Genomic DNA, 25,761 nt, shown 5'->3' on the forward strand with positions numbered 1-25,761 from the left:
CTCGGGTCGGTTCCAGTCGGTGCATTCACAACCTCCAGCCCTGAGGGATGAGGTGGGGATTTATGGGGGGCTGAGGAGAAGGGGGAGGGGGCATTTAGAGGAGGCGGGAGAAGTCTGTTAGGAAAGTAGGGTGTGGGGAACTGCTGGTCAGCCCCGCTAGAGGCGGATCATTTCCGAGCGGGCTCTGCATGACAAAGGGGAAGGAGCAAGGCTCTGCTTTGATGTGCACCCTGCCGGCCCCACACACCTGCCTGTGGGTGCCCCCGCCCCAGCTGAGACCTCTCGGAGGAAAACCTAAAGGGGGTGGGGGAAAGATTGTGTTCAGCTCTCCTGGATCCGTTCAAGTCACCTTCCTTTCTTGGTGGCCCCAGGACAAAATTATTTCATAGGCTGATGACGCAAAGCACCTGCCACCCCCTCCTGGAGAGCCTGGAGACCCAGAACCACAGGACCCGCATGGTGAGGAGGGGGTGGGGCAGCGTGGAGCAGCAGGCATACTACGTCTGTGTGTGTAGTGTTGGAGGTGCCGAGGGGTCCTGGCAAGAAGACTCTGGAGATGTGGGGTTCCGCCCCACAGGGAAGCTAAGGGAAAACAGATGGGGGTGCACTAAAGGGATCATGGTTTTAGTCGCTCATTCTAGGATCCTGAGCATGGATATTTCCTCTCTCCAAGGGCTCCAGCAAAGGTGTGCTTTGAGGATGTCTGCAGAGGCAAAAAGCACAAGGCAAAGATACGGGGAGCTACAGTGGCATGAGAGGTCATGGCTTTTGGAAGATGTGTCCTCAGAAGAGGTCTTCCCTGCAGCCCCTGTTAGACCACAGAGTGCAGAGGAGGGGAAGGCATGGCCTTGGCCACCAAAGCTTTTGGGATGGAGGGTGCACAGTTCACTGTATGACTTTTATATTTTTTGGAGAAGTTGTCTTGAGAAAGTGAGAAGTCCTCATGTGTCTCTCTGCCATTAGGCCTTAATAAAATAGTTTGGGGATTTGGGAAGCCTATGCAGAGGGAGAAGGGTACAGATGGAGATGAAAGACTTCAATTTTAGGGGAGGTAAATTCAATTCATCAGTTTTTAATCCCTACAAAAGAGGTCAATCAGTAAATATCTGAACTGAAGTAAGAGATTTAAAAAATGCAGAGTAAAGGAGGATCCTCATTTCTCTAGATGTTCTAGAATGGCCAGTGTTCCCTGCAGCAGTTGAGGCAGCTTCCTAAATGCCACATGGAGCATGCTCTATTCTAGAAATAATTGGTTTTTGTTTCTTTCTCCCCCCCCCCATTTCTCAGCTCATTTCCTTTCAAATTAGGTCCTGAGTAATGTTCCCACAGTTTGGAGTGAGAGACCCAAAAGCTAAGCAGTTAGAGGCAGTAGATGTTGGAATTGGACCTAGTGGCGCATTCTTGTAATTCCAGCACTCTAGGAGGCTGAGGCAGGAGGATCAAAAGTTGGAGGCCAACCTTGGCAATTCAGCAACTTAGAGACCCTTTTTCATAATAAAGTGTGGGGAATGCAGATCAGTGTGAAGGCCCTGGGTTCAATACTGAGAACCACTAAAAAGGAGTGAGTGAGGTGGAGGTTGTCAGGGGCTGAGACTGGGGAGGGACGACGGGACTTGACTTCAGGTCCATCCTAGAGCTCCACCTCTGCCTTCTCCCTGTCTTCCTGGGTCTGTGTTTGCACACTGACTCTCCCTTCCTTCCTGTCTCTAGGGAGCCCCACTTTGGAAGCTGCCAGTCCCCGGGCACTGGGGTGGGCTGAGGCCGACCATGCCCGGTCTGCTGTTGCTGTTCATGGTGGCTCTGCTCTCCAGCTGGGCCCAGCTGCTAACGGAAGCCAACTCCTGGTGGTGAGTGTGAGGGGCTTGTCCACCTGCACCCCAAGGCTCCTTGGGTAATGGGGCTGCGGAGAAGGGGATCATAGCTTGATCTGTAGGAATGAGAAGGAGCCTTTCCCGTCTAAGAAAACCAGGAGAAATCTTCTGCTCTCTCACATGTCCAGAGGTAAAGGCTCCCTGAGGATAAATTATCCATTCATGTCATTTTTCCTTCTGATCCGGTCTATAATCCTTTTTTTTCCCTGGATTTTTCCCCATCTCTATGATTCTTAGAAATAGCCTTTTATTGTTACTGGGTCAGTAAGAATGCTGACAGCCTGTATGAGGTCCTGGGTTTGCTCCCCTGCCCTGAAGAAGAAAACCTGTAAAGGTAGGGAGTGCTGTAGCAAGAGACTACTCAGGAGACCGAGGCAGGCGATTTAGGCGAGCTCAGGAGTTCCGAGTCCAGCCTGGGCAACATAGCAAGATGGTATCTTACAGAAAATTACTGGTCTCCCTCCCTGTCTTCCACCTGCCCTCTCTTCCTTCCTTCTTTCTTTCATTTTCCTGACAGAGGCAGAGAGTAAAATTCCTGTTACAACATCCTAAAGACCAGATGAAGGATTTTCAGGACCATGCCTGGCTTGCTTTCTGTGTTTTGTTTTGTGCTAGTAAGGATCAAACTCCAGGGATTCTGCCACTGAGCTATAACCCTAGCCTTCTTCACTTCGTTATTTTGAGACAGGCTCTTACTAAGTTACCCAAACTAGCCTTAAATTTGAGGTCTTCCAGCCTCAGCCTCCCAAGTAGCTGGGAGCAGCCCGCACAGCTCTTTCTGTGTTCTTAAGGCTAGTGGCATTGCTGGATCAACCTGAAAACAGCAGATAATCACCACCTAGTTTGCATGGCTTTGCCCTGCTTGCTTTTTTATTCAGATGGCAAATCTGTAGCTTTCTCATCTAGCTTAACCCTTAAGTGTGTCTAGATGGTGAGCAGAGGTATCCCCACTGATGATCAGCAGCAGTTTAGGGGATGTTCAGAGGGAGATAGGAAGTGAAAGCATTCAGAAAATACTGTGGCGCTGGCCTAAGGGAAGTTCCACTGAAGGGAACTGATTGCTCTTTGCATCATGGAAGCTGGACTTGGGCTTAACGGAAGTAATCAGCTACTCCTGGAGCAAGGCACGTGGACATTTGGCTCTTTCTGCCTCTGCCTCAAATGCCCAGTCCCCCCACCCACCCCGTCTCCTTCTCCCCTGCCGCTCATCCTTTAAGACCAGCTCACAATTCAGCTGTCTTCTAAACCTCTTTTCCTGGCTAGTCACATGGATCCAGGCATTTGGTGTCTCACGCATCATTTATGTTCACGCCTTGGTTTCCCTCTGTGTCCTTTCAAGGCCCACACTTTGTTGTATTTAATTTCCTTCCAGGTCCTCGGTCATTCGTCCACGGCCCTCTACCCAGAAAGCAGTCGATGGTTAGTTGAGGAATGACCTAACGCTGCACACGGTGTGTTCACTTCATGGCCTTTTCCGCCTTTCTGTGTTGTGTTGCAGGTCATTGGCTATGAACCCAGTGCAGAGACCCGAGATGTTTATCATTGGAGCTCAGCCCGTGTGCAGTCAGCTGCCTGGGCTCTCCCCTGGCCAGAGAAAGCTGTGCCAACTGTACCAAGAACACATGGTCTACATTGCGGAGGGCGCCAAGACGGGCATCAGGGAGTGCCAGCACCAATTCCGGCACAGGCGGTGGAACTGCAGCACCGTGAACAACACGTCTGTCTTTGGCAGAGTCATGCAGATAGGTAAGAGGCACTGGGATAAGGCCCGGCTGTGGGATCTGCCCTCCTCTCACCATGGTCCACTTGAGGCCCCTGAGACTGGCACGCTGAGAGCCCGAAAGGGAGCCTCGCTGGGTTCTGTCTAGGCTTGGAAGCAGCGTGCACAAAGGAGGAGGGAGGTACTCAGAGAAGCAGCAGCCTGGAAAATGCACTCATAACCAGACTGGTTCAAGTCCCTGTGGCCCCTGCTTTCCAGCTTCACCCCGAAGCAGGCAGCTTGTGACTCACACTGCGAGGGATGGACCGGGAGGGAAGGGCCCTCTGAGTCAAGTTAGAGAGGATTAGGAGACCCACCCATCCCTGCTCCCTTTGTCTCCCAGTGCAGAGTTTGTTGGTGTTTTTGAATCCTAGTTAACCCAAATCTGCAACCCTGAATGTTTGTAGGATTTTTGCCTCTTCCGCTTGGGCCTTTGATAGAGAGATAGAAATTTGGGGCCAAATTAATGATAGCTGTCATTACCCTGAGCCAGATCCAGTGCAGATGTTTTCCTTTAAAAGGGGTGAGTGTGGTGGGGGGTGGGGGACTGGGGAGCACACTAAAGAGTGGCTAGATGAGAGGGCCACGGAATCCCCAGATTCCTATGCCTTCCCCACTCCCACTGCTGGTCTAGAATGCTTTGGCTGCCCTGTTGTTTAGATGGAGGTGTGAGCTGAGGGCTGATTGTTTCAGGTCCTTTTGAAATGCAATCCGCCCCTCCCTGGCAAGAAATCGAGAGATCCGGCCCTATTCTGGGTCTTATTCCCAGGGCCATAAAAAGGGAGATGTTAAAGGACAGTATTCCCCCTCTTACATTCATTCACCCAAAAGACATTTTCCCATCAGAAAGCTCATTTTGGAGTTACCTGGGGCTGGCACTTCCTCATGAAGGATTCCAGTACCACAAGGGTTTGAGAGCTAGCCCGGTGAGCTAGCGATCTTGAAACCCTCTATTAAGAGGGATGCTTAGAAGGCCCCTACCACTTACTGCAGATGTCTTTTCCCTGCCTGGCCTGTGGCACAGATCTGTAATCCTAGCACTCAGGGAGGCCGAGGCAGGAGGATCACATGGAGTTTGAGGCCAGCCTGGGCTACGTAGTAGGCGAGCCTGAACCATGGAGCAAGATTTGGTCTCAAAAACAAACAAGAGCAAAACAAAACAGGAATGTTCATGTGATCTTGGGACAGATTTAGGAGCAACACTTTCCCAGAGGAGTGGGCTTGGGGATTCAGTGGAATTACTAATAATTTATTTGCCAGGTATTTATCGCTTTTTCCTGGTGAAAGTCTCAGCAGTGTCCTTGTCTTGTGTTTGCAGTGAGGACACCAGGGTGACCCGGATGCAGAGACATCCTCTGATCATTTCAAGGGATCCTGGCATTGGCTGGATCTTTCCCATGTGTTATTTTGTTCCACCGAAGCATAGAAAGTGAGGCTTTACTTTTGGGGAAAAAGGATGGCAGTGGTAAATGCTCTAGTGGTACAGATTTGCAGAGTGGGACTCCCAATGGAAGCAGTGACATCTCACTCTACCTTATTCTGTTACAAACTGCAATCCTGCGTTTGCCTAATTTCCCCCTTTTTGTAGCTTCTGGCATGGAAGGTTCCCAGTACCTACCATGCTCCTAAACTGACCTTTCCTCCAGGGCCTGGGGTAGCACTTGGTAAGAAGTCCCAGTCTTCCCTGGGACTTCTATGACACTTCTGCAGAAGTGCACGCCAGGGGCAGCAGAGCAGCTTGGAGGCGCGTGGGTGAGGACCTCCCCTGGCCTCGGGAGGCACCCTGGGCAGTTGTGGAAGTGAGAGGGTGTAGTATTTTCCTGCGTCTCCCTGGCAAGGATGATGTCTGTGCAGTAGCTCCACTGCTGCTGGTTTATCAGCCTTTTATCTTTGAGATGGTTTGAGTTTCATTGTAGCTAAACGCCCTACACTGCCTATCCTTCCTGAAGCCCAGGTAACGCTTTCTTTGAGGCTGGCTCTTATGGCCTCCATTTACCAGGCTGACCAGATGCTCTCCGGGGGAAGCAGTGCTGCCTGCAAGTGTCTTACAGTACCCCCTCTGATGGGCCGAGGCAGAGAGTGACTGCAAGTGACAGCCAGTGCATCTGAGGACGTATGTAAATCCCAAACCTTTGGAGAGGCTGGAGTTGTCAGGACGCAGCGCCTGGCATATGGTGTTCAGCTGCAGAGTGATTCTGAGACCGCTCACCCCACTCTGAACGGTGTGTTTGCTAAAGAACGGTGGAAGTCAGACATAGGTAGCTGGGAAGAGGAACACATAAAGGCGTGTTACCTGTTTCCAGACACTGAAGAGCTGTCAAGTAGAAAAGGGAGTTGATAATGTTGCTGCAGCAGGCAGAAGTTGTAGGGAGAGGGAGACATATTTTGGGTTATTACAAGAAAAAACATTCTGGTGATTAGAGTCGGTTTTAAAAGGTGGAATGATTGGGCAGTCAGATTGTATATTCAAGTCCAGCCTGAGCAATTTAGTAAGACCCTGTGTCAGATTTTTCCTTCTACTAGGACTTGAACCAGGTTCTTAGAACTAAGTCGGGTCTCCTTTGTGATTTTTTTTTTTTTTTTTTTTTTTTAATTTTGAGACAAGGTCTCACTAAGTCACTAAGTTGCCAAGGAGGCTGGGCTCAAACTTTTGATCCTCCTGCCTCAGCCTCCCTGAGTGCTGGGGTTACAGGAGTGTGCCACCATGCTTGGTTAAGGCTCTGAGTTCAATCCCCATTACTGAAAGGAAAAAAAAGGGGGGGGGGAATGGGTTGCTTTGAAAGCCCAGCTACTTCTCTGAGGTGTGCTGTGAAGTGAGTGTCCCCTGTGGAGGAACGGGAGCTCTAGGCTCTAGCTTCAAATGCAACTTCCTCTTCTAGGGTGCCATGGCAGGGGGTTGAGGTACCTTTTCAGAAAACTGCTCAGAGAAAGCAAAACAAAACAAAACACTTCTCAGGAATGAAGTCCTCAAGTAAGGCCCAGCTTCCCTCACGCCCCTTTGACTGGCTTGCCATCCGGGTGCTCACAGGCACAGTCCAGCTCGCGCCTAGACCAGACCCCTGGACTCTGGCTCTGCGCCACACTGGCTCAGAGCTCAGTTCCGAAGGCCGAGTTGGGAGTGGAACTGCCTGCCGTTGTTTGGGTTTTTCTAGGTAAAACAGATGTTCCACAGCTGACCAAAGCTGACCCCTGCTTACCTGAGAAATACTGGCCCACCCAGTGTGGTCTGGCTGCAGATGTCTCCATGTGGTGCAGAGGTGATGAAGAAGGAGGGCACAGTGGAGATCGCTCCAGGCCAGCGCCCTGTGCTGCTCCTCCCTCCACAGGGCTGTGCGCCGTTTGCTGAGCAGGAAGGGGAGAAAGCAGGAGGTTCTCCTGGGTCCATCTGAGATCAGATTGGATGTGTCTTTTTTTTTTTTTTTCTTTTCTTTTTATCGGTACCCGGGATTGAACTCATGACCGCCTGCTTGCAAGGCAGGTACTTATGCCGCTGAGCTAAATCCCCAGCTCCCAGACTGGATCTGTCTACTGCAAAGAACCACTTGCTTCCCTCCATACCAGAATCCACAAGAGTATTATTGTTTCTTATCACAGCTTTATAAAGATATAATTCACATCTCATAATTCACCATTTTAAAATATGCAGTTCAATAGTTTGTAATATATGAACAAGGTATGCAGCTATCACCACTAGTTCTAGAATATTCTCATTACTCCATTAAAAAGTACATACCCCTTAACTGTTACTCTCTATCCTCTCATGCCTCCCTGTCCTAGGCAACCTTTGGCAACTATTTCTTACACTTAGCATAATGATTAAAAAGTTCACAAATGTTATAGCATGTACCAGTACTTTATTCCTAACTGGCCTCCCTGAATTTTCCCAATCTGAACATTTCATATAAATTGAATCATGATAGCTGGATTTGGTGTTGCATACTTATGATCCCGGCACTCAGGAGGCTGAGGCAGGAGTATCACCATGAGTTTTGAGGCCAGCCTGGTCTACGTAGTAGTTCAAGACCATCCTGAACGACATAGTGAGACACTGTCTTAAAAAAACAATAAATAGGGACTCCTTCTCAGGACCCCTCCTGAAAACCTAGGAGGTATTCTTATTTCCAACAAAAATACTCCTAACTTCAAAAATTAAATAAAGAGGATTATATAATATGTGGCCTTTGGCAACTGTTTCTTACACTTAGCATAATGATTAAAAAGTTTGTGTATATAATAGCATATACCAGTGCTTTATCCCTTTTATGGCTAGATAAGCTTCCACTGTATGGATGATGCCATATTTTTTTTAAAATCACCATTCATCTGCTGATGAACAATTAGGTTGTTTCTACTTTTTGCCTGTTTTGGTTTTTAAGACAGAGTTTTGCTATGTAGTGCAGGCTCACTGTTATCTTGTTGCCTCAGCCTAGCAAGTGCTGACCACACTTTGTACCCCCATACCCAGCTCCTTTTTGGCTTCATAAATGATTTTGTAACGAGCATTCATGTGGAAGTTTTCGTGTGGACGTGTGCTCTCATTTCCCTTGGGCGTATGATACTTTGGAGTGGAGCTGCTGAGTCACATGGTAACTCTGTGTTTAATCTTTGAGGTTTTCCAGAGTGGCAGCACCATTTCACGGTCCCTCAGAAATGTAGGGGAGACCCATATCCTTCCTGCCTTGTTACGAGCTGGCTTTTGAGCATGGCCATCCTAGTGAATGTGAAATGGTATCTCATTTTGACCTTGACATTTCCCTGGAGGCTGCGCTTATTTTTAATGGACATTCATTGAAGTAAAACATCTTATGAGGATTTAAGTGGCTTACTACACAACAAAAAGAAACATAGTTGGAATTTCCTACAGGAAAATGATCTGGATATTGAGAGGACCATACTGAGTGTCTGAAGGAGTAGGTATCATCGGGGACATGGTTCCTGGTACTCTTCGAGTTGGCAGGAGTTGTGTTCCCATGTCAGAGAGAGGGCGACAGCTTGCATTGTTCTGGACATTGCAGTTTTAGTTTGCTTCCTATTCCCGGCCTCTGCCGCAGCCGAACTGGATAAAGACAGATGGACAGACAGCTCGTGGGGAGGAGCATCGCATCAAGGAGGGAGGAGCTCCATTAGGGCACAGACTCCTACTGTTGCATTCTGTTAGTCTTGCCTGGTCCATGAATTTCTGGATACCCGCTGCCCCTCCATTAGGTCTCCTCCTCCAGATCTGCATTGCATTAGAACGTGGACCAGCTGGATGGACCCTCCAGCTCTGTGGTTTGGTAGGGCAGACCTGGGCCACCACCTGTGTGTTCGGTAGGGCCAGGGGGAGAAGGAGTAGCTGCCACACACTTTAAAGGGAAATTTATTCAGCCATGCAGAGAGAAGGGCTCCTCTTGCTGCTGGTTCCCAGCCCGGGGCTGTTGGGCAGAGCAGGGTGACCTCCCTCACCACGCCTTTCCTCTCTGTCTTGCAGGCAGCCGTGAGACTGCTTTCACCTATGCTGTGAGCGCTGCAGGCGTGGTCAATGCCATCAGCCGGGCTTGCCGCGAGGGTGAGCTCTCCACGTGTGGGTGCAGCCGGACAGCACGGCCCAAGGACCTGCCCCGGGACTGGCTGTGGGGCGGCTGTGGGGACAATGTGGAGTACGGCTACCGCTTTGCCAAGGAGTTTGTGGATGCCCGGGAGCGGGAGAAGAACTATGCCAAGGGGTCGGAGGAGCAGGGCCGTGTGCTCATGAACCTGCAGAACAACGAAGCGGGGCGAAGGGTAAGGTGCAGGCCTGGGCAATCTCAGCCCGCTCTCAGCTGTCACCTTTTGATGATTGCAGGACATCCATCCCTCCGGACACACAAAGTACTGTAGAGTTCTCGTCTTGACTCACCGTCCTTTCTAATAAGAACACATAAGAAGTTCAGACTGTCAGGTCTGGTGCAGAATTTATGATTTGTTAAAGGCTCAGGTAAACCCCGAGCTGACTTTTTAGAGCTGCTGTTGTGTATAACCAGAACCCTAGTCAAAAAGCACATTTGAGTGCTAATAGCAAACACACTTTTATGCTAGGCGTCTAAAGGAGTAGAGGTGTAAAAAAAAAACCAAAAACCAAAAAAGTCCCACGCCTTTTTAAGGCTTGAGCAATGTCTCACCAGTTTCACAGAAGAGGTGACTGTCTTCCAAGATGGTTTCAGTAGAAGTTAAAACACAGGTTTGCGGGGAGCTCAGTTCTGTGTGTATGCAAAGTCCCCTGGTGACATGCCAGAAAGCAGGTCCTTTTCCTGCCTGCAGCTTGCTCAAGAGAACCCTCTCTGAGCACGGTCTGCCCCACAGTAGTCTGCCCGGCGCCCAGGAAGCCGGAGGCTGCCCACAGGACATGCTGTCCCCTCCCCCATTGTAGCCCGGGTCGACAGGAAGTGGGGACACTGCTCCAGGGTCTGAGCTAAGGTAAAGGGCCTCTCAGGAAATGCCACAGCCTTCTTCTGTGGAGTGTGGTGCCCACTTGAGGCTGCGTCGTGGTACCTGGTTCTGGGACCCAGGCTGTAGTGAGACCAAAATCAAACTAAAAATAGAACAGCGTTTCTTGGGAAAATCAGAAGGGTTATGTTGTTTCTCTAGTAACTCAGTTATAGGATATAGATACAGATATATTTTTTTAAAATGTCTTATGCCTTTTGTGAATCAGCATCTTGTGGTATTGGCTTGGTGGGACTTGGTACACATAGCGTCCTGTGCAGTGTGAGTTCCCGCAAACAGAAACCAGAACTGGCCATTTGCAGCTGGTATGGCGGTGCACACCTGTAATCCCAGAACTCTGCTGAGGCAAGAGGATCAAAATTTTGAGCGCAGCCTAGGCAATTTAGCAGAACCCTGTCTCCAAATTTAAAAAATAATTAAGAGGGCACCTGGAGATGTGGTTCGGTACCAAGGCTCTGGGCTCTGCATCCTGCATTCAGAAGCTGTTTTGTTTGGTCAGAGCTGGCTGTGTGTGTGTGTGTGGGGGGGGATCTTTGGCGACAGCAGGAGTTCTGGTGGTACCTCTGATCTGCAGTTCCATAGTTACCTATGGAACAGGCAGCCTGAAAATAGCTGGCTGACCTCATCCTGGCCCTCTGGGCTGCCGTCTCCACAGATCTCCTCTGTGGGACAGTTCATCTGGTGTCCAGCTCGAGGAGCAGAAAGAATCGGGAGAAGGAGTAAGAGCTCTTTGTCTCCTGAGTGCCCACTTACGCGTTTTCAAGATCCTGGCTGCTGGGCGTGGTGGTGGGGACCTGTAGCCCCAGCTACCCCAGAGGTCCAGGGAGGAGGTGCTTTGGTCTAGGAGTTTGAGACCAGCCTGCGCAGCACAGCAGAGTTCTGCCTTAAGGTCCCAGCTCAGATGGCACCTGGTGCTCGACATCTTTCCCAGTCCCCCGCGGCCTTCTTTCCTCTGACCGTCAATGGAGCACTTTATACTTTTCAGCAGGCATCTCTCACTCTGCTTTTCTCTTGAGGACAGGGGTGGCCACCTGCATTCCTTTGCAACACTGCCTTGTGTGCTTTCCGTGGAAGGATACACGACTGTACAGAGAAGTCCCCATCTGGCCCCTGAGGCTCGGAGGAGGCTCTTTCCTGCAAGCTGTGGGCCCTGGGGAGAGAACAGGGACACTGACTCTTCCCTTCGCCTCATGGTCTTGACCGACTTCTGTCGCTCCTCACTTTATTGCCTTTAACTGTGTTGTTTGTCCTGGGCCCTTATCTAGAGTCTTCCCTTCCATCTGCCTGCGTTTCACTTACACACTTCTCTGGCTTCCTCTGTCTGTCCCCAGGCCCCCACCCCCACCCCATCTCCACACCTCTGCTGAAGTCCTTTATCGCTCCCTCTGCCTCTGTCTGTTCCACATTTCGAATTCTTATCCCTCTCCAAGGAACAGACCCCAGCCATCAGTCACCATCTGGGGCCAACCACATTCACTTTCCACCTCACACCTACACAGAAAGTTCTCTGGGGAGGCCTGAGGGGTGGCGGTGGCAGGTATTGAAAATAATCTGGATGAGTGATTTATGACCAGATTTTTGCAAAAAACCAAAAAGCTGGCTGTCTGGGATCTGACATTGTGGCCATAGAGTAAATCCCAGGCACGCTTTATCAGAAGTTTCTCTCGGCCTTTTAAGTGCTCTGGTGGATCCCTCTTCCACACTGATGGCAAAGGCTCACAGGGTGGTATTGCCTGGTTCCCCAAGGATTCTAAACATTTTCCAGATGAAAGCGTTGTGCCTAATCCTTGTGACATTCCTGTCAGATAGCAAGCTTGTCACTTAGGATATCGCCAGGAGAAAATGGAGGATTAAAACATTTTTTTTGATTGAAACTTTTTTTAAGTTTTGCCTTTCAGTGCTGAGGATGGGGAACTCACATTGCTTGGCAAACCCTCTACTACTGACTACAGTCCTAGTCACACATTTTATTATTTTTTGAACCATCGTAAGTGTCAAAAATTAAAATTGTCACCTCCACCTTCTCTTACAAAAGGATCTTACATGACCAATACCTATGTAAGTTATATATAGATATGATCATGGTTGATCAATATCAGCTACAGAGAAATTCAAATATGATGATCTCCACAATGTCTTCATAGGAGAAGGATGGGTTAATGTCCAAATAGCAAAAGGTAGTGATGTTCTTTGCCTGGGATTTGCTTTACTGAAATCCCTGTGCTTAACCCAGTGGAATCTGGCTTTGATTTGGCTCTTTCCCCAAATCTCCTTGAATGTTTATTCCCAGTGGAGGTGCTATTCTATTCCCCTCGTTGTTCAGTGATCGGGTACACACATTTAGACCCTTAGCTTCCTCCTCTCTGCAACACCAAATGTCTGCCACTCTGCTTTAAACCAAGGACCATTTCCAGAGCAATGTCAGGCTGCGGCTCAGAGCTGGGGCATTTGGACCCGAAAGATAATTGCTGGCCTTGTCTTTGAAGTGCCTGTTGCGATGGGGTGTCAGTTCCCTTGTGTCGTGGGCCTGCAGCTGCCAGGCCCAGTACCAGCGTTGCTAACCGTGGGGAGGAGATTTCCTCCCTTCTCTCCTCCGAGCCACCTTGACATCCTGAGATCAGAATGCAGACATGATCGCATCCTAGCTCCCTCCCCAGTGGCCCTGCACAGTTACTGACACTCCTGAGTTTTGGTCTCTCAGCCATAAATTAATGGGAATAACTTCCTACGGGGGGAAAAAAACAAGACTTTTGACAAGACTCTTACGAGCTGATGGTGGTTATACTATTTATACTATTTTTTGCACCTGCCATGGCCTGTCTTAGCACTGAATAAAGACACAATCTGGGAACTCTTGAAAAGAAATCTAAGAGAAACCCTTGAAAAATGAGTCCTGACTCAATCACTGACAATCGCTGTGACACAGGAAAGCCTTCGGAGGCAGACAGGCCTTTTTAATCCTGCCATCTGTACCTCCCGGCCCGCTGCCAGCACTGGTGGGCACGCCCATCACTGTGCTTTCCTTGAAAAGCACTTTGGAAGCAGCTTTCTGGCCTGCTCCTGCTTTTACATTTCAATTTGGGTAAACTCAAGTTCAAACCACTCCTCATTGTTGAGGTTCAGTAACTTGCAGGCAGATTTGTTTTCAAATGAATCACCCCTAAAAGCAGGCCCCCCGACCTGCGCCTCTTTGACTTGGGTCCTTTTCCTCCACCTGCACAGCTTCTGTAAGGGCTGCATCTTGGGATGCTGGGGTTAGAAAGTGGTCATGCAGACATGACAGCCCTCTGGAGGTTCCTGATGACTATGGAGTCATTTACCACATGACAGCGCAGGACAGGGAACCGTGGATACTCAGAGGATTTGGTAGGATCTGGGGCGGCTTTTGGCTAACCAGGACCACACAGGTGGTGTGTGTGTGTTTGTTTGTCTGTTTTTGTTACAGTTTTGGAAGCACCTGGATTGTTTCTTTTCTGACTTGTGCCTCATGTTATAGAAATGCTGGACACACATTTTCCTGGATTATACTTACTTGTTTGAGACTTTGGTCGTATTGGAAATTCTGATCTGGACGTGGTAATGCTTACCTGTAGTCTTAGTACTCAGGAGGCCGAGATGGAGGATCACTTGATCCCTGGTGTTTAGGGCCACCCAGGGCAAATGGCAAGACCCACTGGAAAGAAGAAAGGAAGGAAGGGAGAAGGAAGGAAGGAAAGAAGAAAGGAAGAAAGGAAGGAAGGGAGGAAGGGAGGGAGGGACAGAGGAAGGCACAGAGGAAGGGAGGAAGTGGGAGGGCTGGGGACTTAGGTCAGTGCTAGGGCACTTGCCTAGCATGGACAAGGCCCTAAGTTTGATCCCTGGAGCCACAAAAGAAAAAAGGGAACATTTTTCCTAGGTTATAAAAATGGCACACATATTGTAATATATTTCATGAACTATGAGATGATTTGGCCGAGTGGCAGTGCCCTGAGCCCCATCCCTGCAAGACCTCCTTGCATGGCCTCGCCTTGTCTTGTGCATGGCTCCTTGTTTGCTTTCGTCCTGAGCAGTGCAGGGTCTGCTCTCTGTAGAGAAGGAGCCTATTTGTGTATTTGAAGACCCGTCCACCTCCGCTGTGAGCCCTTGTGTGTACGTGGCTGTGGCTGCCGTGGCCACTCCCTGGCCTTATCCATCAGGAGTCTCCTTCTTATTTCCTTCCTCCTTCTCCCCTCAGGCTGTGTATAAGATGGCAGATGTGGCCTGCAAATGCCATGGTGTCTCAGGGTCCTGCAGCCTTAAGACCTGCTGGCTCCAACTGGCTGAATTCCGCAAAGTGGGGGACCAACTGAAGGAGAAATACGACAGCGCGGCCGCCATGCGGGTCACCCGAAAGGGGAAGCTGGAGCTGGTCAACAGCCGCTTCAACCCGCCCACCCCAGAGGACCTGGTCTACGTGGACCCCAGCCCCGACTACTGCCTGCGCAACGAGACCACGGGTTCCCTGGGCACCCAGGGCCGCCTCTGCAACAAGACCTCGGAGGGCATGGACGGCTGCGAGCTCATGTGCTGTGGCCGCGGCTATGACCAGTTCAAGAGCATCCAGGTGGAGCGCTGCCACTGCCGCTTCCACTGGTGCTGCTTCGTCAGGTGCAAAAAGTGCACCGAGGTCGTCGACCAGTACATCTGTAAATAGCGGGAGGCTCTGCTGCTCCGACCCGTCCTTCACGCTGCCTCACGAGAGTCTATATTATATAAATCTATATAAATATATTTTATATTTGTATAAATAAATGGCTAGGTGATAAAAAATCAAGAGAGGAAAATGGAAAGGAAACCTTATTTAAGAGAACTTGGCAACCTTGGAGGACTGGGCTTTGCTGGTCCTACACTCCAGTGGGAGGGAGAAGGGCTTTCTTTTCCGCCCTCTGGGAGGACTCTCAGAATGGAGGACGTGGAAACACTTCCGGGCTGCCTACCGCTGCCTTGAGGAGCGAGGCAGTGGTTGGATGGAGGAGATGATTGTGCCTGGAAGTCGGGAGGCTTTGCTGGGTTGATGGTTGCCTGTGACCCCACCCACAAGGCGAAGAGACCTGTGGAAGGCAGAGGACTTCAGCTAACCCTGATGCTTCGGGATCCGGCCCACAACACAGCTTGGTTCAGTGAGGAGCCCAGCGCTTTCCTGCTCTGTTATCCAGGTGCACATTTGCAGAACAGCTCCTTCACAGCATGAGGAAACGGAGAGACCTGATGTCACCCTAACCGGGTGATGCTCAGGCCTGTCTTTCCAGCGAGAACCTTCTGTGGGTCATTGCTCCTGCACAGGAGGAGAGGGGATCATTTGACTTGCTGTGAGAGGAGAAGTGTGAGCTGGTGCTTGTGCCTGGGCTGCAGGAACTTGGGTACAACACAGACTGTGTGAACATTGTATTATCCTCCCACACAGGGAGAGGAAACTGCTGCTGCTGCTGCTGCTGCTCTGTCTGTCACGGGAGGCCCCACAGGCTGTCGCTCGTGTCGCCAGGTCAGAGGGCCTGGCATGCTCTCTTTGTCTCTGTTGAGATGTATAGTTGCCCTCTATATTAAAAGTCCTTCACCCAGTTTTCTCTCCCTCTCCTTATTTGGATGCATGATTATCTTTAATGAGTATCCTTTGATATTTTATTTAATTTTTGGCATTGGCAGTGAAGCTCAGGGTCTCATGCATACTAAGCAAGTGCTGCACCCTGGCCCAGGGTGAGCCTTTTCTTAGAAGATTAGTGTCACTCATCTGTCTAGTCACTTTCCTTGTTGCTGTGGCGAAATACTCAACATTCACAAGTTTGTGACGAAATACTCAACATTCACAAGTTAAGGGAGAACAGCTTCGTTTAGCTCACAGCTTCTAGAGGTTTCAGTCCACAGTCTGCTGGCTCCAAGGCAGGACGGCATGGCAGACAGGCCTTGCAGAGAACAGTTCATGGTGGGTGTAAGGTAGCAAAGCAACAAGGGACAGTGTCTCTCTGCCCCTTTTATATTCTATCTAGGCTGCTGGAGATGAGGGTGATGCCAGACTAATCAGTGGACCAATTTAATAATCACAGCCCCTTAATCCCAGCATTGCACCCTGAATGACTCACACACGCTAGATCCAGCTACCTATGACTGTGTGAGGCTTGGGGGGGGGGGCGTCTGTAAACAAACTGTTACAAGGCATGTGCTATGAGTGCCTGGCCTGGCTTGGCTTGGCTTGGCTTGGCTTCCCTCCCCTTCCTTCCCTTCTCCTCCCTTCCTTTCCCATCCTATTCCTTCCCTTCCCCTCCCCTTAGGAGATTAGTATCACCCTTTCCATCCTGGAGATGGAACCCAGGGCCTCATGCATGCTGAGCCCGTGGCGCCTTGCTGAGCTACACCCCAGCCTCACATGCTTTCCTCCACGTTGTCCTAGGAGTCCGGGAAGTTATATCAGGTACCCAAAGTATTTAAGAATGGAAATCTACTTCATCCCTAGAAACCCTGGCAGTGTCTTGTCCACAGTTCCCAAGTCACTTCTGTGTTCATGTTCATGATAATCCCAGTACTTCATGCAACATCGTGCTAAGTGTTTTCTTTGTGACAGGGGAGTGAGTCACGGGCAAATACCAGTGTGACTGTTGTGTCACATGGTGATTGAAACCTGGTGGACTCGAAGCTGTCAGAGGTGACTCGTAAAGTAAAAATGTCCCTGGAGAATGTGGAGACGAAAGATGGAAGCAATGAGCTCTGCCTGGGAGCACAGATGGTTAGAGGGGAAGAGGTTGTGGCCCTCCGAATTCTAGCCCCAAGGGGCTTCCAGGTGAGGATCTCCAAACTTAGGCAGGGCCAGAACACTTGTGTGCTTGTAAAAACACACAGCTACAGGTTTCCAACACCAAAGTTTCTTAGTTGATCTGGGCAGTTGCCTGGGACTCCTGCACCTGTCACTGGGACCTGAGGGAGGCTACGGTGTCCAGACTACACAGGACTTCCAGCTGCTAAGAGCAAAACCAGGCTGATTCCCATCCTGGTAATTGTGTGGCCCTGTGCAGGATCTCAATACCTGAAATTTGTTATAACCAACATGGAGTCTAATCAGAATACCTTTCTGGGCTAGGGGTGTAGTGCAGTGGTAGAGTGCTTGCCAGCATGCACAAAGCCCGGAGTTCACCAAAGGAGAAGAGGAAAAAGAAAGACAGAAAGAAAGAAAGAAGATCTTTCTGCTGGGTATAATACCTGTACCAAGCCGCTCTGGCCCTTCCAAAATGTTTTGGTAAGAGAGAATGGTACAGAGCAGAACTGATTACCCCTGGATGGTCCACCTCCCTCTTCTGCCTGGGCCTGGACTGGGGAGCCTGTTCATCCAGTTACTGTCTGTCAGGAGAAAGGCATACCTGACTGCCTTCTCCGTCTGCAATACAAGCTGGCCAGGCAGTAGACAGGAAGGTTGGAAGGTGGTCTCTGAGAGATTAAGGCTAGGATGGGCCTTCACTCCTAAAATCAACCAGAACAAAGCCTCAGCAAGAATTTAGGTATCAGGGGCCAGGGATTTAGCTCAGTGGCACCTTCTCTGCATGTGTGAGGTTGTGAGTTTGATCCTCAGTACCAAAAAAAAAAAAAAAAGAATTTAGATCTCATGTCCCATTTTGGAGAGTTTATAAACTTAGTTCTTATCCACTATTCATTCTTTGAGATAAGAAACAAAACCTGCTACTTGTGTTGGACCAAAATTGGTTACTGCCCCACTTCCTCTCTTTACTCATCAGTATCTTATTTAAGCTTTGTCATCCCCTGGAATTTTAGAAGCTAACAAGATGAGATAGCTTGGGGCTGGGGATTTAGCTCAGCGGCACAAGCGCCTGCCTTGCAAGCAAGCAATCGTGAGTTCGATCCCTGGTACCGATAAAAACGAAAAAGATCCACAAAAAAAAAAAAAAAAAAAAAAAGATGAGATAGCTTGTGGTTGAGATTATTCCATGCAATAGAAATATTACAGTAGTAGTAGTCGTCTATCAAGAAACCTGTTAATCCAGTGTAGTGGTGAACACCTATAACCCGGCTCTTGGGAGGCTGAGGTAGGAGGATTGCTGCGAGTTCAAGGCCATGCTGGGCTATGTGGTCGTGAGTTTAAGGCCAGTCTAAATACAGTAAGACCCTGTCTCTCCAAAAAAAAAATAAATGAAAGAAAGAAATCTGTTACTTGTGCAAAAGAGCCACACCATTCCAAAGGTTAGAAACAAGTAGCTGTTTCTGGTTCAAAACATCTTCAGGCACCGCTGTTTATCTCTAGAAGGTCGGGAGAAAGGAGGGCCTTGCAAGCCTTAGTTGCTAAGTCTTACTGTAGTCCTTTATTACGTAAGGAAATCTGCGTTGTATGTATTCCACTAGAAGTAAAGTATGCTTTGATTCCTGATTTTGCATAAAAAGTATGAGCAGGTTCTGGGTTTAGTTCCCAGGATTGCAAAAATATATATCAAAAGTATGGGAAGTTTAACCCCATGTCCTAAAGGAAGATTTGGGCCCGCTCGCTGTAAGGATGGACACCAGGGGAGGCGGCAGACCCAGCCCTACAGGGTGCACTTTCTCAGGCGCTGGAGGGTTTGGGTGTTTATCATGCAGATCAGTCACTTGCTTTGCTTTCTGCCTCCTGCTGCTTGCCTTTTGGTCTCCACTCTGCTCATTTGCAACTCCTCCCCAGGCAGCCAGGGAGCAGAGACCTGAATTTGTTCTTTGAGGCTTGCTAACTGGGATGGGAGAAGTGTGGTTATCATGAGATTTTAAAAAACTGCCCATGAATTTTTTTTGTTTTGTCTTTTTCCTTTTTATCGACACCAGGGATTGAACTCACGACTGTCTGCTTGCAAGGCAGGCGCTTATGCCGCTGAGCTAAATCTCCAGCCCCCTGCCCATGAATTTAATGTCACATGTGTGTTGTCTGCGGCTTCTCGTGATCACTGAAAATAGACTGAAGCTGTACACAGACAAAGCAAGCAATGTACGAGGGTGGAAGCAGGAACCATATCACCAGGGGCAAGAGAGGGGGCGCTGGGGGATGGAGAGCTATCAGGAGGGTCCTGCAGTCAGGCACCCAGAAAAACTCAAAGAAAAGACACTATACAAAGGTGGATCCTTCTAATCCAATCAGTTTAAAAGCATATATATTGTTCTAAGTGACCCTGGTACAACAATTTAAGACCTGGGATCTGTGCTTAGTTGGGTCAACCAGCTCTTTGGCACCTGACTTGAAAGTTGTCTTTCATATATTTACCTGATTTCTAGAGAGGTGCCCCACCCTGCCCCAGTGCTGGCCTTGACCTGACCGGTTTTATGGATGCTGGACAAGTGCTCTGCACCTGGGCTATAACTCCAGCACTCGGCCCTTTTTAGTAGAAGTTAAATTTTGTAAGAGATTTTCAATATTACCTACTGTGTCTCCCAGGACCTAAACCAGGGCATACATACCACAGAGAAAATACCCAGTAAATAGCCGCTCAGTGAGTGAGTGATTACCCAGTGAATATTAAGGAAACACAGGCCACTGTACAGTTTGTTCTCTCAGAGCTGCAAGTAGCAGAAACCATTTTGAGCCAGATTAAAAGAGGGGGGAGCGTAAGGGTTCTGCAGAGGGTCATGGACTCCAGCACCTGACCGAGCTCAGCCAGACCCCTCAGATCTCTCCGCCTCCCTCTCTTCTCTGAGGTCCAGTTCTCTCTCTCCCCTCTTATCACCATCACTGTCTCCACCATCTGTATCTTTTTCTTCCTCTATTGACTAGTGTCCTGTGTTCCTCGTGTAGGAAACCTGGCAGCGGGCAGCTTCTGAGTCAGCGGGCCACAGTCCCAGCCATGGGAAGTGACTCCCTTCTTCCAAGTTTGCAGGACCCTTCCACCATTCTACGACTCCGACTCTGACTCCGTGATGGTTCCAAATGCAGTGGGAGGGTGAAATAATTCACCAATGACAGAGGAGCTCCTGTTCTCATTAATTTCCCTGCCCATGGATAGATCCAGAGGATACACCGTCCAGCTTGTTGATGAAAATGATGACCCTTAGGTATTTACTCTGGAAAGGCTCATGGTTATTTATTTTATTTGTTTGTTTTGTTATTGTTGTGTTTTGAGACAAGGCCTTGCTATGCAGTTCAGGCTGACCTTGAACCCACTATCTAGCCTAGACTGGCCTTGAACTCACATCAGTCTTCCTGCCTCAGCCTCCCAAGTGCTAGGGGTGACAGGTATGCACCCTTACACTTGACTCATGATTTTATTGAAGGTCCTTTATATCTGTGAAAATGCATAATTATGGAACAAGTCCCAAGATTTTTCCAAAAGAATCAAAAATCAAGTCCATTAAAAGTCTTGAAGGTCTTATTCCCCAAATAATTTCAGGAATGGGACAAATCCTACAGATGTGCTCATTTTTTATGCGTTTGAAGGGCCAACGGTTCTGCTTAATGATTTAAAGATATCTTCCCTTTGGCAGTATGACTCTGTGGTATCAGTTACTTCCTTAATATTTTTCTTAAGTGTTTCAAGAGCTGAGTTCTCCAACAAGAAGTCTCCAAGCGGGGTGAAGATTGCTAGGATGTTTCTATAAATCTTCCATGGGTTTTTCTGTTTTGTGGTGCTGGAGATTGAACCCACAGTCTCACGTTTGCTAGGCAAAGAGCTAAACTACGTACACAAGGATCGAACTCATGACCTTGAGTTTGCAAAGCAGGCATTAGGCCTCTGAGCTAACACACATACACCCCCCACCCCCCCCCCCCCGCGCGCAGCCTTGAACTTCTGAGCTTCTTCTCTGAGTGGCTGGAATTACAGGCGTGCACCGGTGAGCCTGGCCCTCCACAGCTCTTAAGGGGCAACAGCATTTAAGAACTTCCTAGCTGGGCCTGGTGGCGGGCGCCTATAAACCCAGCACTCGGAGGCTGGGGCAAGAGTTCGAGGTCAGCCTGAACTACACAGTGAGACCCTGTCTCAGAAAGAGAGAGAGAGAGATCTTCCTTGTGCCCTAAGGCTGGTTTCCTTTCCTTTCTCATCTGAGAGCCTAGCCATCCAGCCCTAAAAATAGTGGACAGGAAGGACGCCTTCGTAAAGTACGAAATAATTCCACTCACTTACAAGGTGCTTATCTACCTCCTCGTTTATTTGCTAATTTGAAAAATATTCTTGGAAAGACCTACCGCCCACCTGGCGGGAAATACGGCCTCACGGACACTACGTCTGTATCCATGGGGGAGTGGTCTGCAGTTCTGCATTGAACCGCGTGGTGTCGCTGTCTTATCAGTTCTCGCTGCACGTCTCGGCGCTCACCCTGGCTCAGAAATTGGGCAATCCATTGATGGCAAAACAAAACAAAACAAAACGACCGGAAGGGGGGGAACAGTCTGGACAGCGACAGAGCTGGGTTCTAGGGTCTTCATTTGGGTGATTTTGGGAAGAATTAAATCGGTGTGGTGTGTGTGTCTTGCTAGGGATTGAACCCAGGGCCTCGAGCGCTCTAGTACTAAGCTACGCTCTGCCCGTTTTATTTTTTATTTTGTGGCAGGATCTTACTAAGTTTCAAAGGCCGGCCTAGGAAGTTCACACTCCTGCCCAAACTTCGTTTACCCGTTAGGATTATGCCTGTAGCTGGGATTACAGACGCGAACCACTAGTGAGTTCTGGTTTGTGTTTTGTTTTGTTTTGTTCCACTAGTGAGTTCTGGTTTGGGTTTTGTTTTGTTTTTGTCTTTTTGAGACAGGGTTTCCCTTTGCACTCCTGCCTCAGCCTCCTGAGTGCTAGGGTTACAGGCATGCCCACCACAGGCCGCCTTTGCTTACCATTTTAAAGACAATGTGGAGGGGAATACAGAGAAGATGCTTTGGGCTATTTGGCTGATGCCAAGACAAAAGTCGCTGTGTCAGAGGTCACAGTGGAGCACCTGCTGGGGAAGCAGCTGCTATTAGGCAGATGCCTGGCCACAGGTAGGTTTGTTGCCTGCATCCAGGCAACTGAATGTGTTTTTTGCAGGTTGAGGGTTATCCTTAAGGAAACGGGAATTATAGGTATCTTCCACCGAGTACCTCTGTATGCTGTCTACTTTACATATTATAATCCTCTCGGTACTTCTGCTAGGTCGGCATCACTATTCATATATGTCAGGTGTGAAAAGTAAGACTCAGAGAGGTCAAGGAAGTTCCTTTTCCTCACACAGCCAGTAATTAGTGCTGACTGCAGATCTCGTTCTGGCTCCTCGGTGGGTTTCTGGGTAATTAAAGGATGTAGTCACCTGAAATAAGAGGTGTCATTTCCTGGTGAGTCTGAAGGCGTGTACAGTGACCCTGTTGCCATCATGGGTTCTGAGTGGGAAGAATGACAGAACTGTCACATGATGGAAGCCTCTGGCTCCAGGAACTTAGGATCCTGGGTCTAAAGTCAGCAGATGAAGAAAGCAAGCAGGCTGACAACAGGAAAATATGCCAGAGAGGTACGCAGTGTCCTGAGATGCATTTTGAAACAAAACTGGTAGGAGGCTGGGCCACAGCTGGTAACTAGTGGGCGTGGTGGCCCATGTCTGTGCTTCCAGCCCTGGGGAAGCTGAGGCAGGAGGATGGCTGGAAGTTTTGAGGTCAGCCCAGGCCACACACAGTGCATTCAAGGTTGGCCAGAACTGCATAAGCAAACCCTATCTAAAAAACAAAACAAAAATGTAACTCACTGAATACCGAAAGGGGAAGGGGCCACTCTCATCCAGCGCAAAACCCACAGCTGCCCATAGCAGGATTGCTTTACCCGGGAGCCTCAGGCACCCTGCTCTGGGTCACTGCCCCCAAGCTCGCAGGACGCAGAACCATCTTTCCATGGTCTTTCTCAGGTGTCAGGAGTCTGAGATTTTAGGAAATAGTGAGGTTTTCTTAAAAATTCAGAAGTGCTCCCACACCAGGAGCCGGGAGGGCGGGATGACATCTGTGACCTGCACGAGGGGTCACCTGCTTGTTGATGCAGAAGTTCATGATGGAGCAGGTGAGCGTGGTCAAGAAGTTCTAGAGGGATGGGTTAGACGGAGCAAATATAAACCACTATCAAAAACTAAAAATGCGTTAAATGTTGATAGAGACCAGAAAGAGTCCTCACCACATGATGTGTAGACCACGTGGTTCTGAACTTGAAGTCTGCACAAAATGTAGGAAAGAAGGAGGCATTGTTACTGTTTCACAAAGAACCAGAAAAGACAGAAAATATTGAAAATAATCAAAGATCCAGTCACAGAAGAAGCTACAAAAGGAATGAGGAAAGTGATGATAACTTAATTTTGACAGATGATAATCAAGTGGATTAATATATATTAAAAGTCAGTCAAGGGGGCTGGGGATTTAGCTCAGTGGCATGAGCACCTGCCTGGCAAGCGTGAGGTCATGAGTTTGATCCCTAGTACCAAAATAAATAAATAAATATAAAATAGACATTTCAACTGACAAATGATATATTAAAATCCAGTTTTTTAAAAAAAGACAAAATTTTCTGTTGCATATACTAAGATACCTGCCAAAAAGCAGATAAAATCAAGGTGTCATACTTCAGTTCATGGGAATTATTTAGAAGAATGTATTGCCAAATATCACAATGAGATTCAGAGCTGGTGCTTATAAAATAACTCTCTAGGCCAGGTGTCCCCGAACTCAGGAGGCTGAAGCAGGAGGAATGCTGTGACTGTAAGGCCAGCCTGGACTACAAAGTGAATTCAAAGCCAGTTTGAACTACATAGCGAGACTTTGTCTCATAAAAAAAAAAAAAAAAAAAAAAAATTAGTCCATGGAAACTACCTTTTGAGAATTGATCTCAGGTTTAAATAAAAAGTTCCACTTGTCCAGGGCCACCTTACTTATGTTTATTTATTACAAAGCAAAATAATGTTTATTGACAGGGGAGGAGAACAAGAAGTCACCAAGAAGCCAGCCCTCCCTGCAGATCAGCACCATGCAAGCCCACCGTGGGGACAGCCCGAGGCCAGCCCCTTGCCGCACCTGGGCTGGGAAAAAGAGCCAGCCGCACCTCGCCACAATGCCGGCTGCCTGGAGAGACACAGGCTGTGATGGCGATGGAGGCTGCTGAGGTGGAATTCAGTTTTTAAGGCTTCTAGGGTTTAGCGTTTCACTGGCTCTGCAGGTCTAAAGCTCACCGGTGGTCTGGTCATTTATTCAGAGGGTGCCAATAGGCAGTGTGGCATCTGAGCCATTGTTAGATTCTCCACTATCTTGCTTTGAAATTCTGTATCATTTTCATCGTTTTGTTGGGTTGGGCTTTATTCTGTTTTGTTGTGTTCGATCTTATTGTGTCTGAGGCACGGGCAGCTATTTCAAAGACAACAAGCTATAGTATGGTAGCCATTTGGGATTTACTATCTCATTTTGAAGTCCTGTATTGCATTCATTGTTTTGTTTTTGTTGATTCTACTCTGCTCTGTTTTGTTTGATTTTTACTGTGTCTGAAGCTATCTGCAGCTGTATTGAAGACAGCAGGAGGCATTATGGTAACCATTGTTGATTTCCTATTATTTTGAAGTCCTGTGTCACTTACACTGGTTTGTTTTGATTGGCTTTGTTCTGTTTTATTTTGCTTGGTTTTATTCTCTCTAAAATAAAAATTTAAAAATTTAAAAAATAAAAATAATGTTTACCAAGTATATAGCAATTTTTCTCAGTTTGTACCTTTTTCTTCTGTGAAATATACATACAAGAATGTATAGAATTTTCATGTCTGGTGTAATTATAAAAGAAACACATACATTTACACGTGGAGGAGAAGCCTCCACTAGCAGCCCCTCCAGGCTCTCCCTCTTCACCCGTATGCCCTCTCCCCATGTTTGCCCAATGCAGAGGTTTTTTTTTTTTTTTTTTTGGTACCAGGGATCAAACTCAGGCCCTTGAGTTTATCATGCAGGCGCTTGTGCCCGCTGAGCTAAACCCCTGGCTCCCCAATGCAGATTTTGGTAATTATTTTCCTTATCATTTAGTACCCAGTTACAACCCTAAAGCAGTATACATCAGCTTTGGTTGATTTTTAACCCTTTCCTATCCTTCTACTTTGAAAAATCTCAAGCCTGGAGGAAAGTAGCAGTACAAAGCTTTCCATGCTGTTCACCTGAATTTCCAGTTGTTGGCATTTTGTCGTGTTTTCTCTCTAACCCTTAGATGGATATTTTATTTGCTGAGTTATATAAAGCATTGATTTTGAAATTTATATGAACAGACGTACGTGATGTATATTATTTTTTCTGGTTTCATTTTTATAAAGTCTGAGAGATGATCTGTTTTGTTACAAAAGCTGTGTTTATTTTTATATTATTGTGTAGCTCTGATTTTTTCCTATTAGACAGTACTGGTATGAGCATTGTTATCTGTGAAAAAAAAATCAGAAGTCTGGCAGGGAAGTAACTGAGTGGTAGGGTGCTTGCCTAGCATGTATGAGGCCCTAGCACTGAAAACGAAACCAAAATCCACCTACACTCTGCTCTCTGAACATGCTTCCTATTGCTAAAACCAAGTTCTCTTTTCCAATTTGCCCTTCCAGCCTCTTATTCTGCACCAGGATTTAAGTCTCTATCCTAAATAGATAACTTTTATCACAAGAAAACGTGGCCACGTAAAACGCTTTCAAATTAGATGGCATCATTTCAGCCATTCAAAGGTCCCATCCCCAAACCCGGGGTAGCTTT

At 48.1% G+C, this 25,761-nt stretch overlaps 1 protein-coding gene across 5 annotated transcripts in view; it reads left to right on the plus strand.

Annotated features, from left to right (window-relative positions):
- The window catches only part of Wnt5b (Wnt family member 5B), a 120,283-nt gene extending 95,565 nt beyond the window's left edge, over nucleotides 1–24,718 (plus strand). For 3 of the 5 annotated variants that reach the window (XM_063231321.1, XM_063231322.1, XM_003463749.5), the window contains exons 2-5: nucleotides 1,711–1,847; nucleotides 3,370–3,617; nucleotides 9,101–9,393; nucleotides 14,309–15,671. In XM_063231321.1, the coding sequence (XP_063087391.1) occupies nucleotides 1,768–1,847; nucleotides 3,370–3,617; nucleotides 9,101–9,393; nucleotides 14,309–14,767 (1,080 nt within the window). In that variant the 5' untranslated portion in view covers nucleotides 1,711–1,767 and the 3' untranslated portion in view covers nucleotides 14,768–15,671. Of the gene's footprint in view, nucleotides 1–122; nucleotides 460–1,710; nucleotides 1,848–3,369; nucleotides 3,618–9,100; nucleotides 9,394–14,308; nucleotides 15,672–23,970 lie in introns of those variants that run through there. The other 2 variants (XM_063231320.1, XM_013145811.3) reach the window with 2 other exon arrangements.
- The last annotated feature ends 1,043 nt before the right edge of the window (nucleotides 24,719–25,761 follow it).

Source organism: Cavia porcellus, unplaced genomic scaffold (genome assembly GCF_034190915.1).
Source record: "Cavia porcellus strain 051 isolate PalLab524CR breed Dunkin Hartley unplaced genomic scaffold, mCavPor4.1 scaffold_19, whole genome shotgun sequence".
Lineage (NCBI taxonomy): Eukaryota > Metazoa > Chordata > Mammalia > Rodentia > Caviidae > Cavia > Cavia porcellus.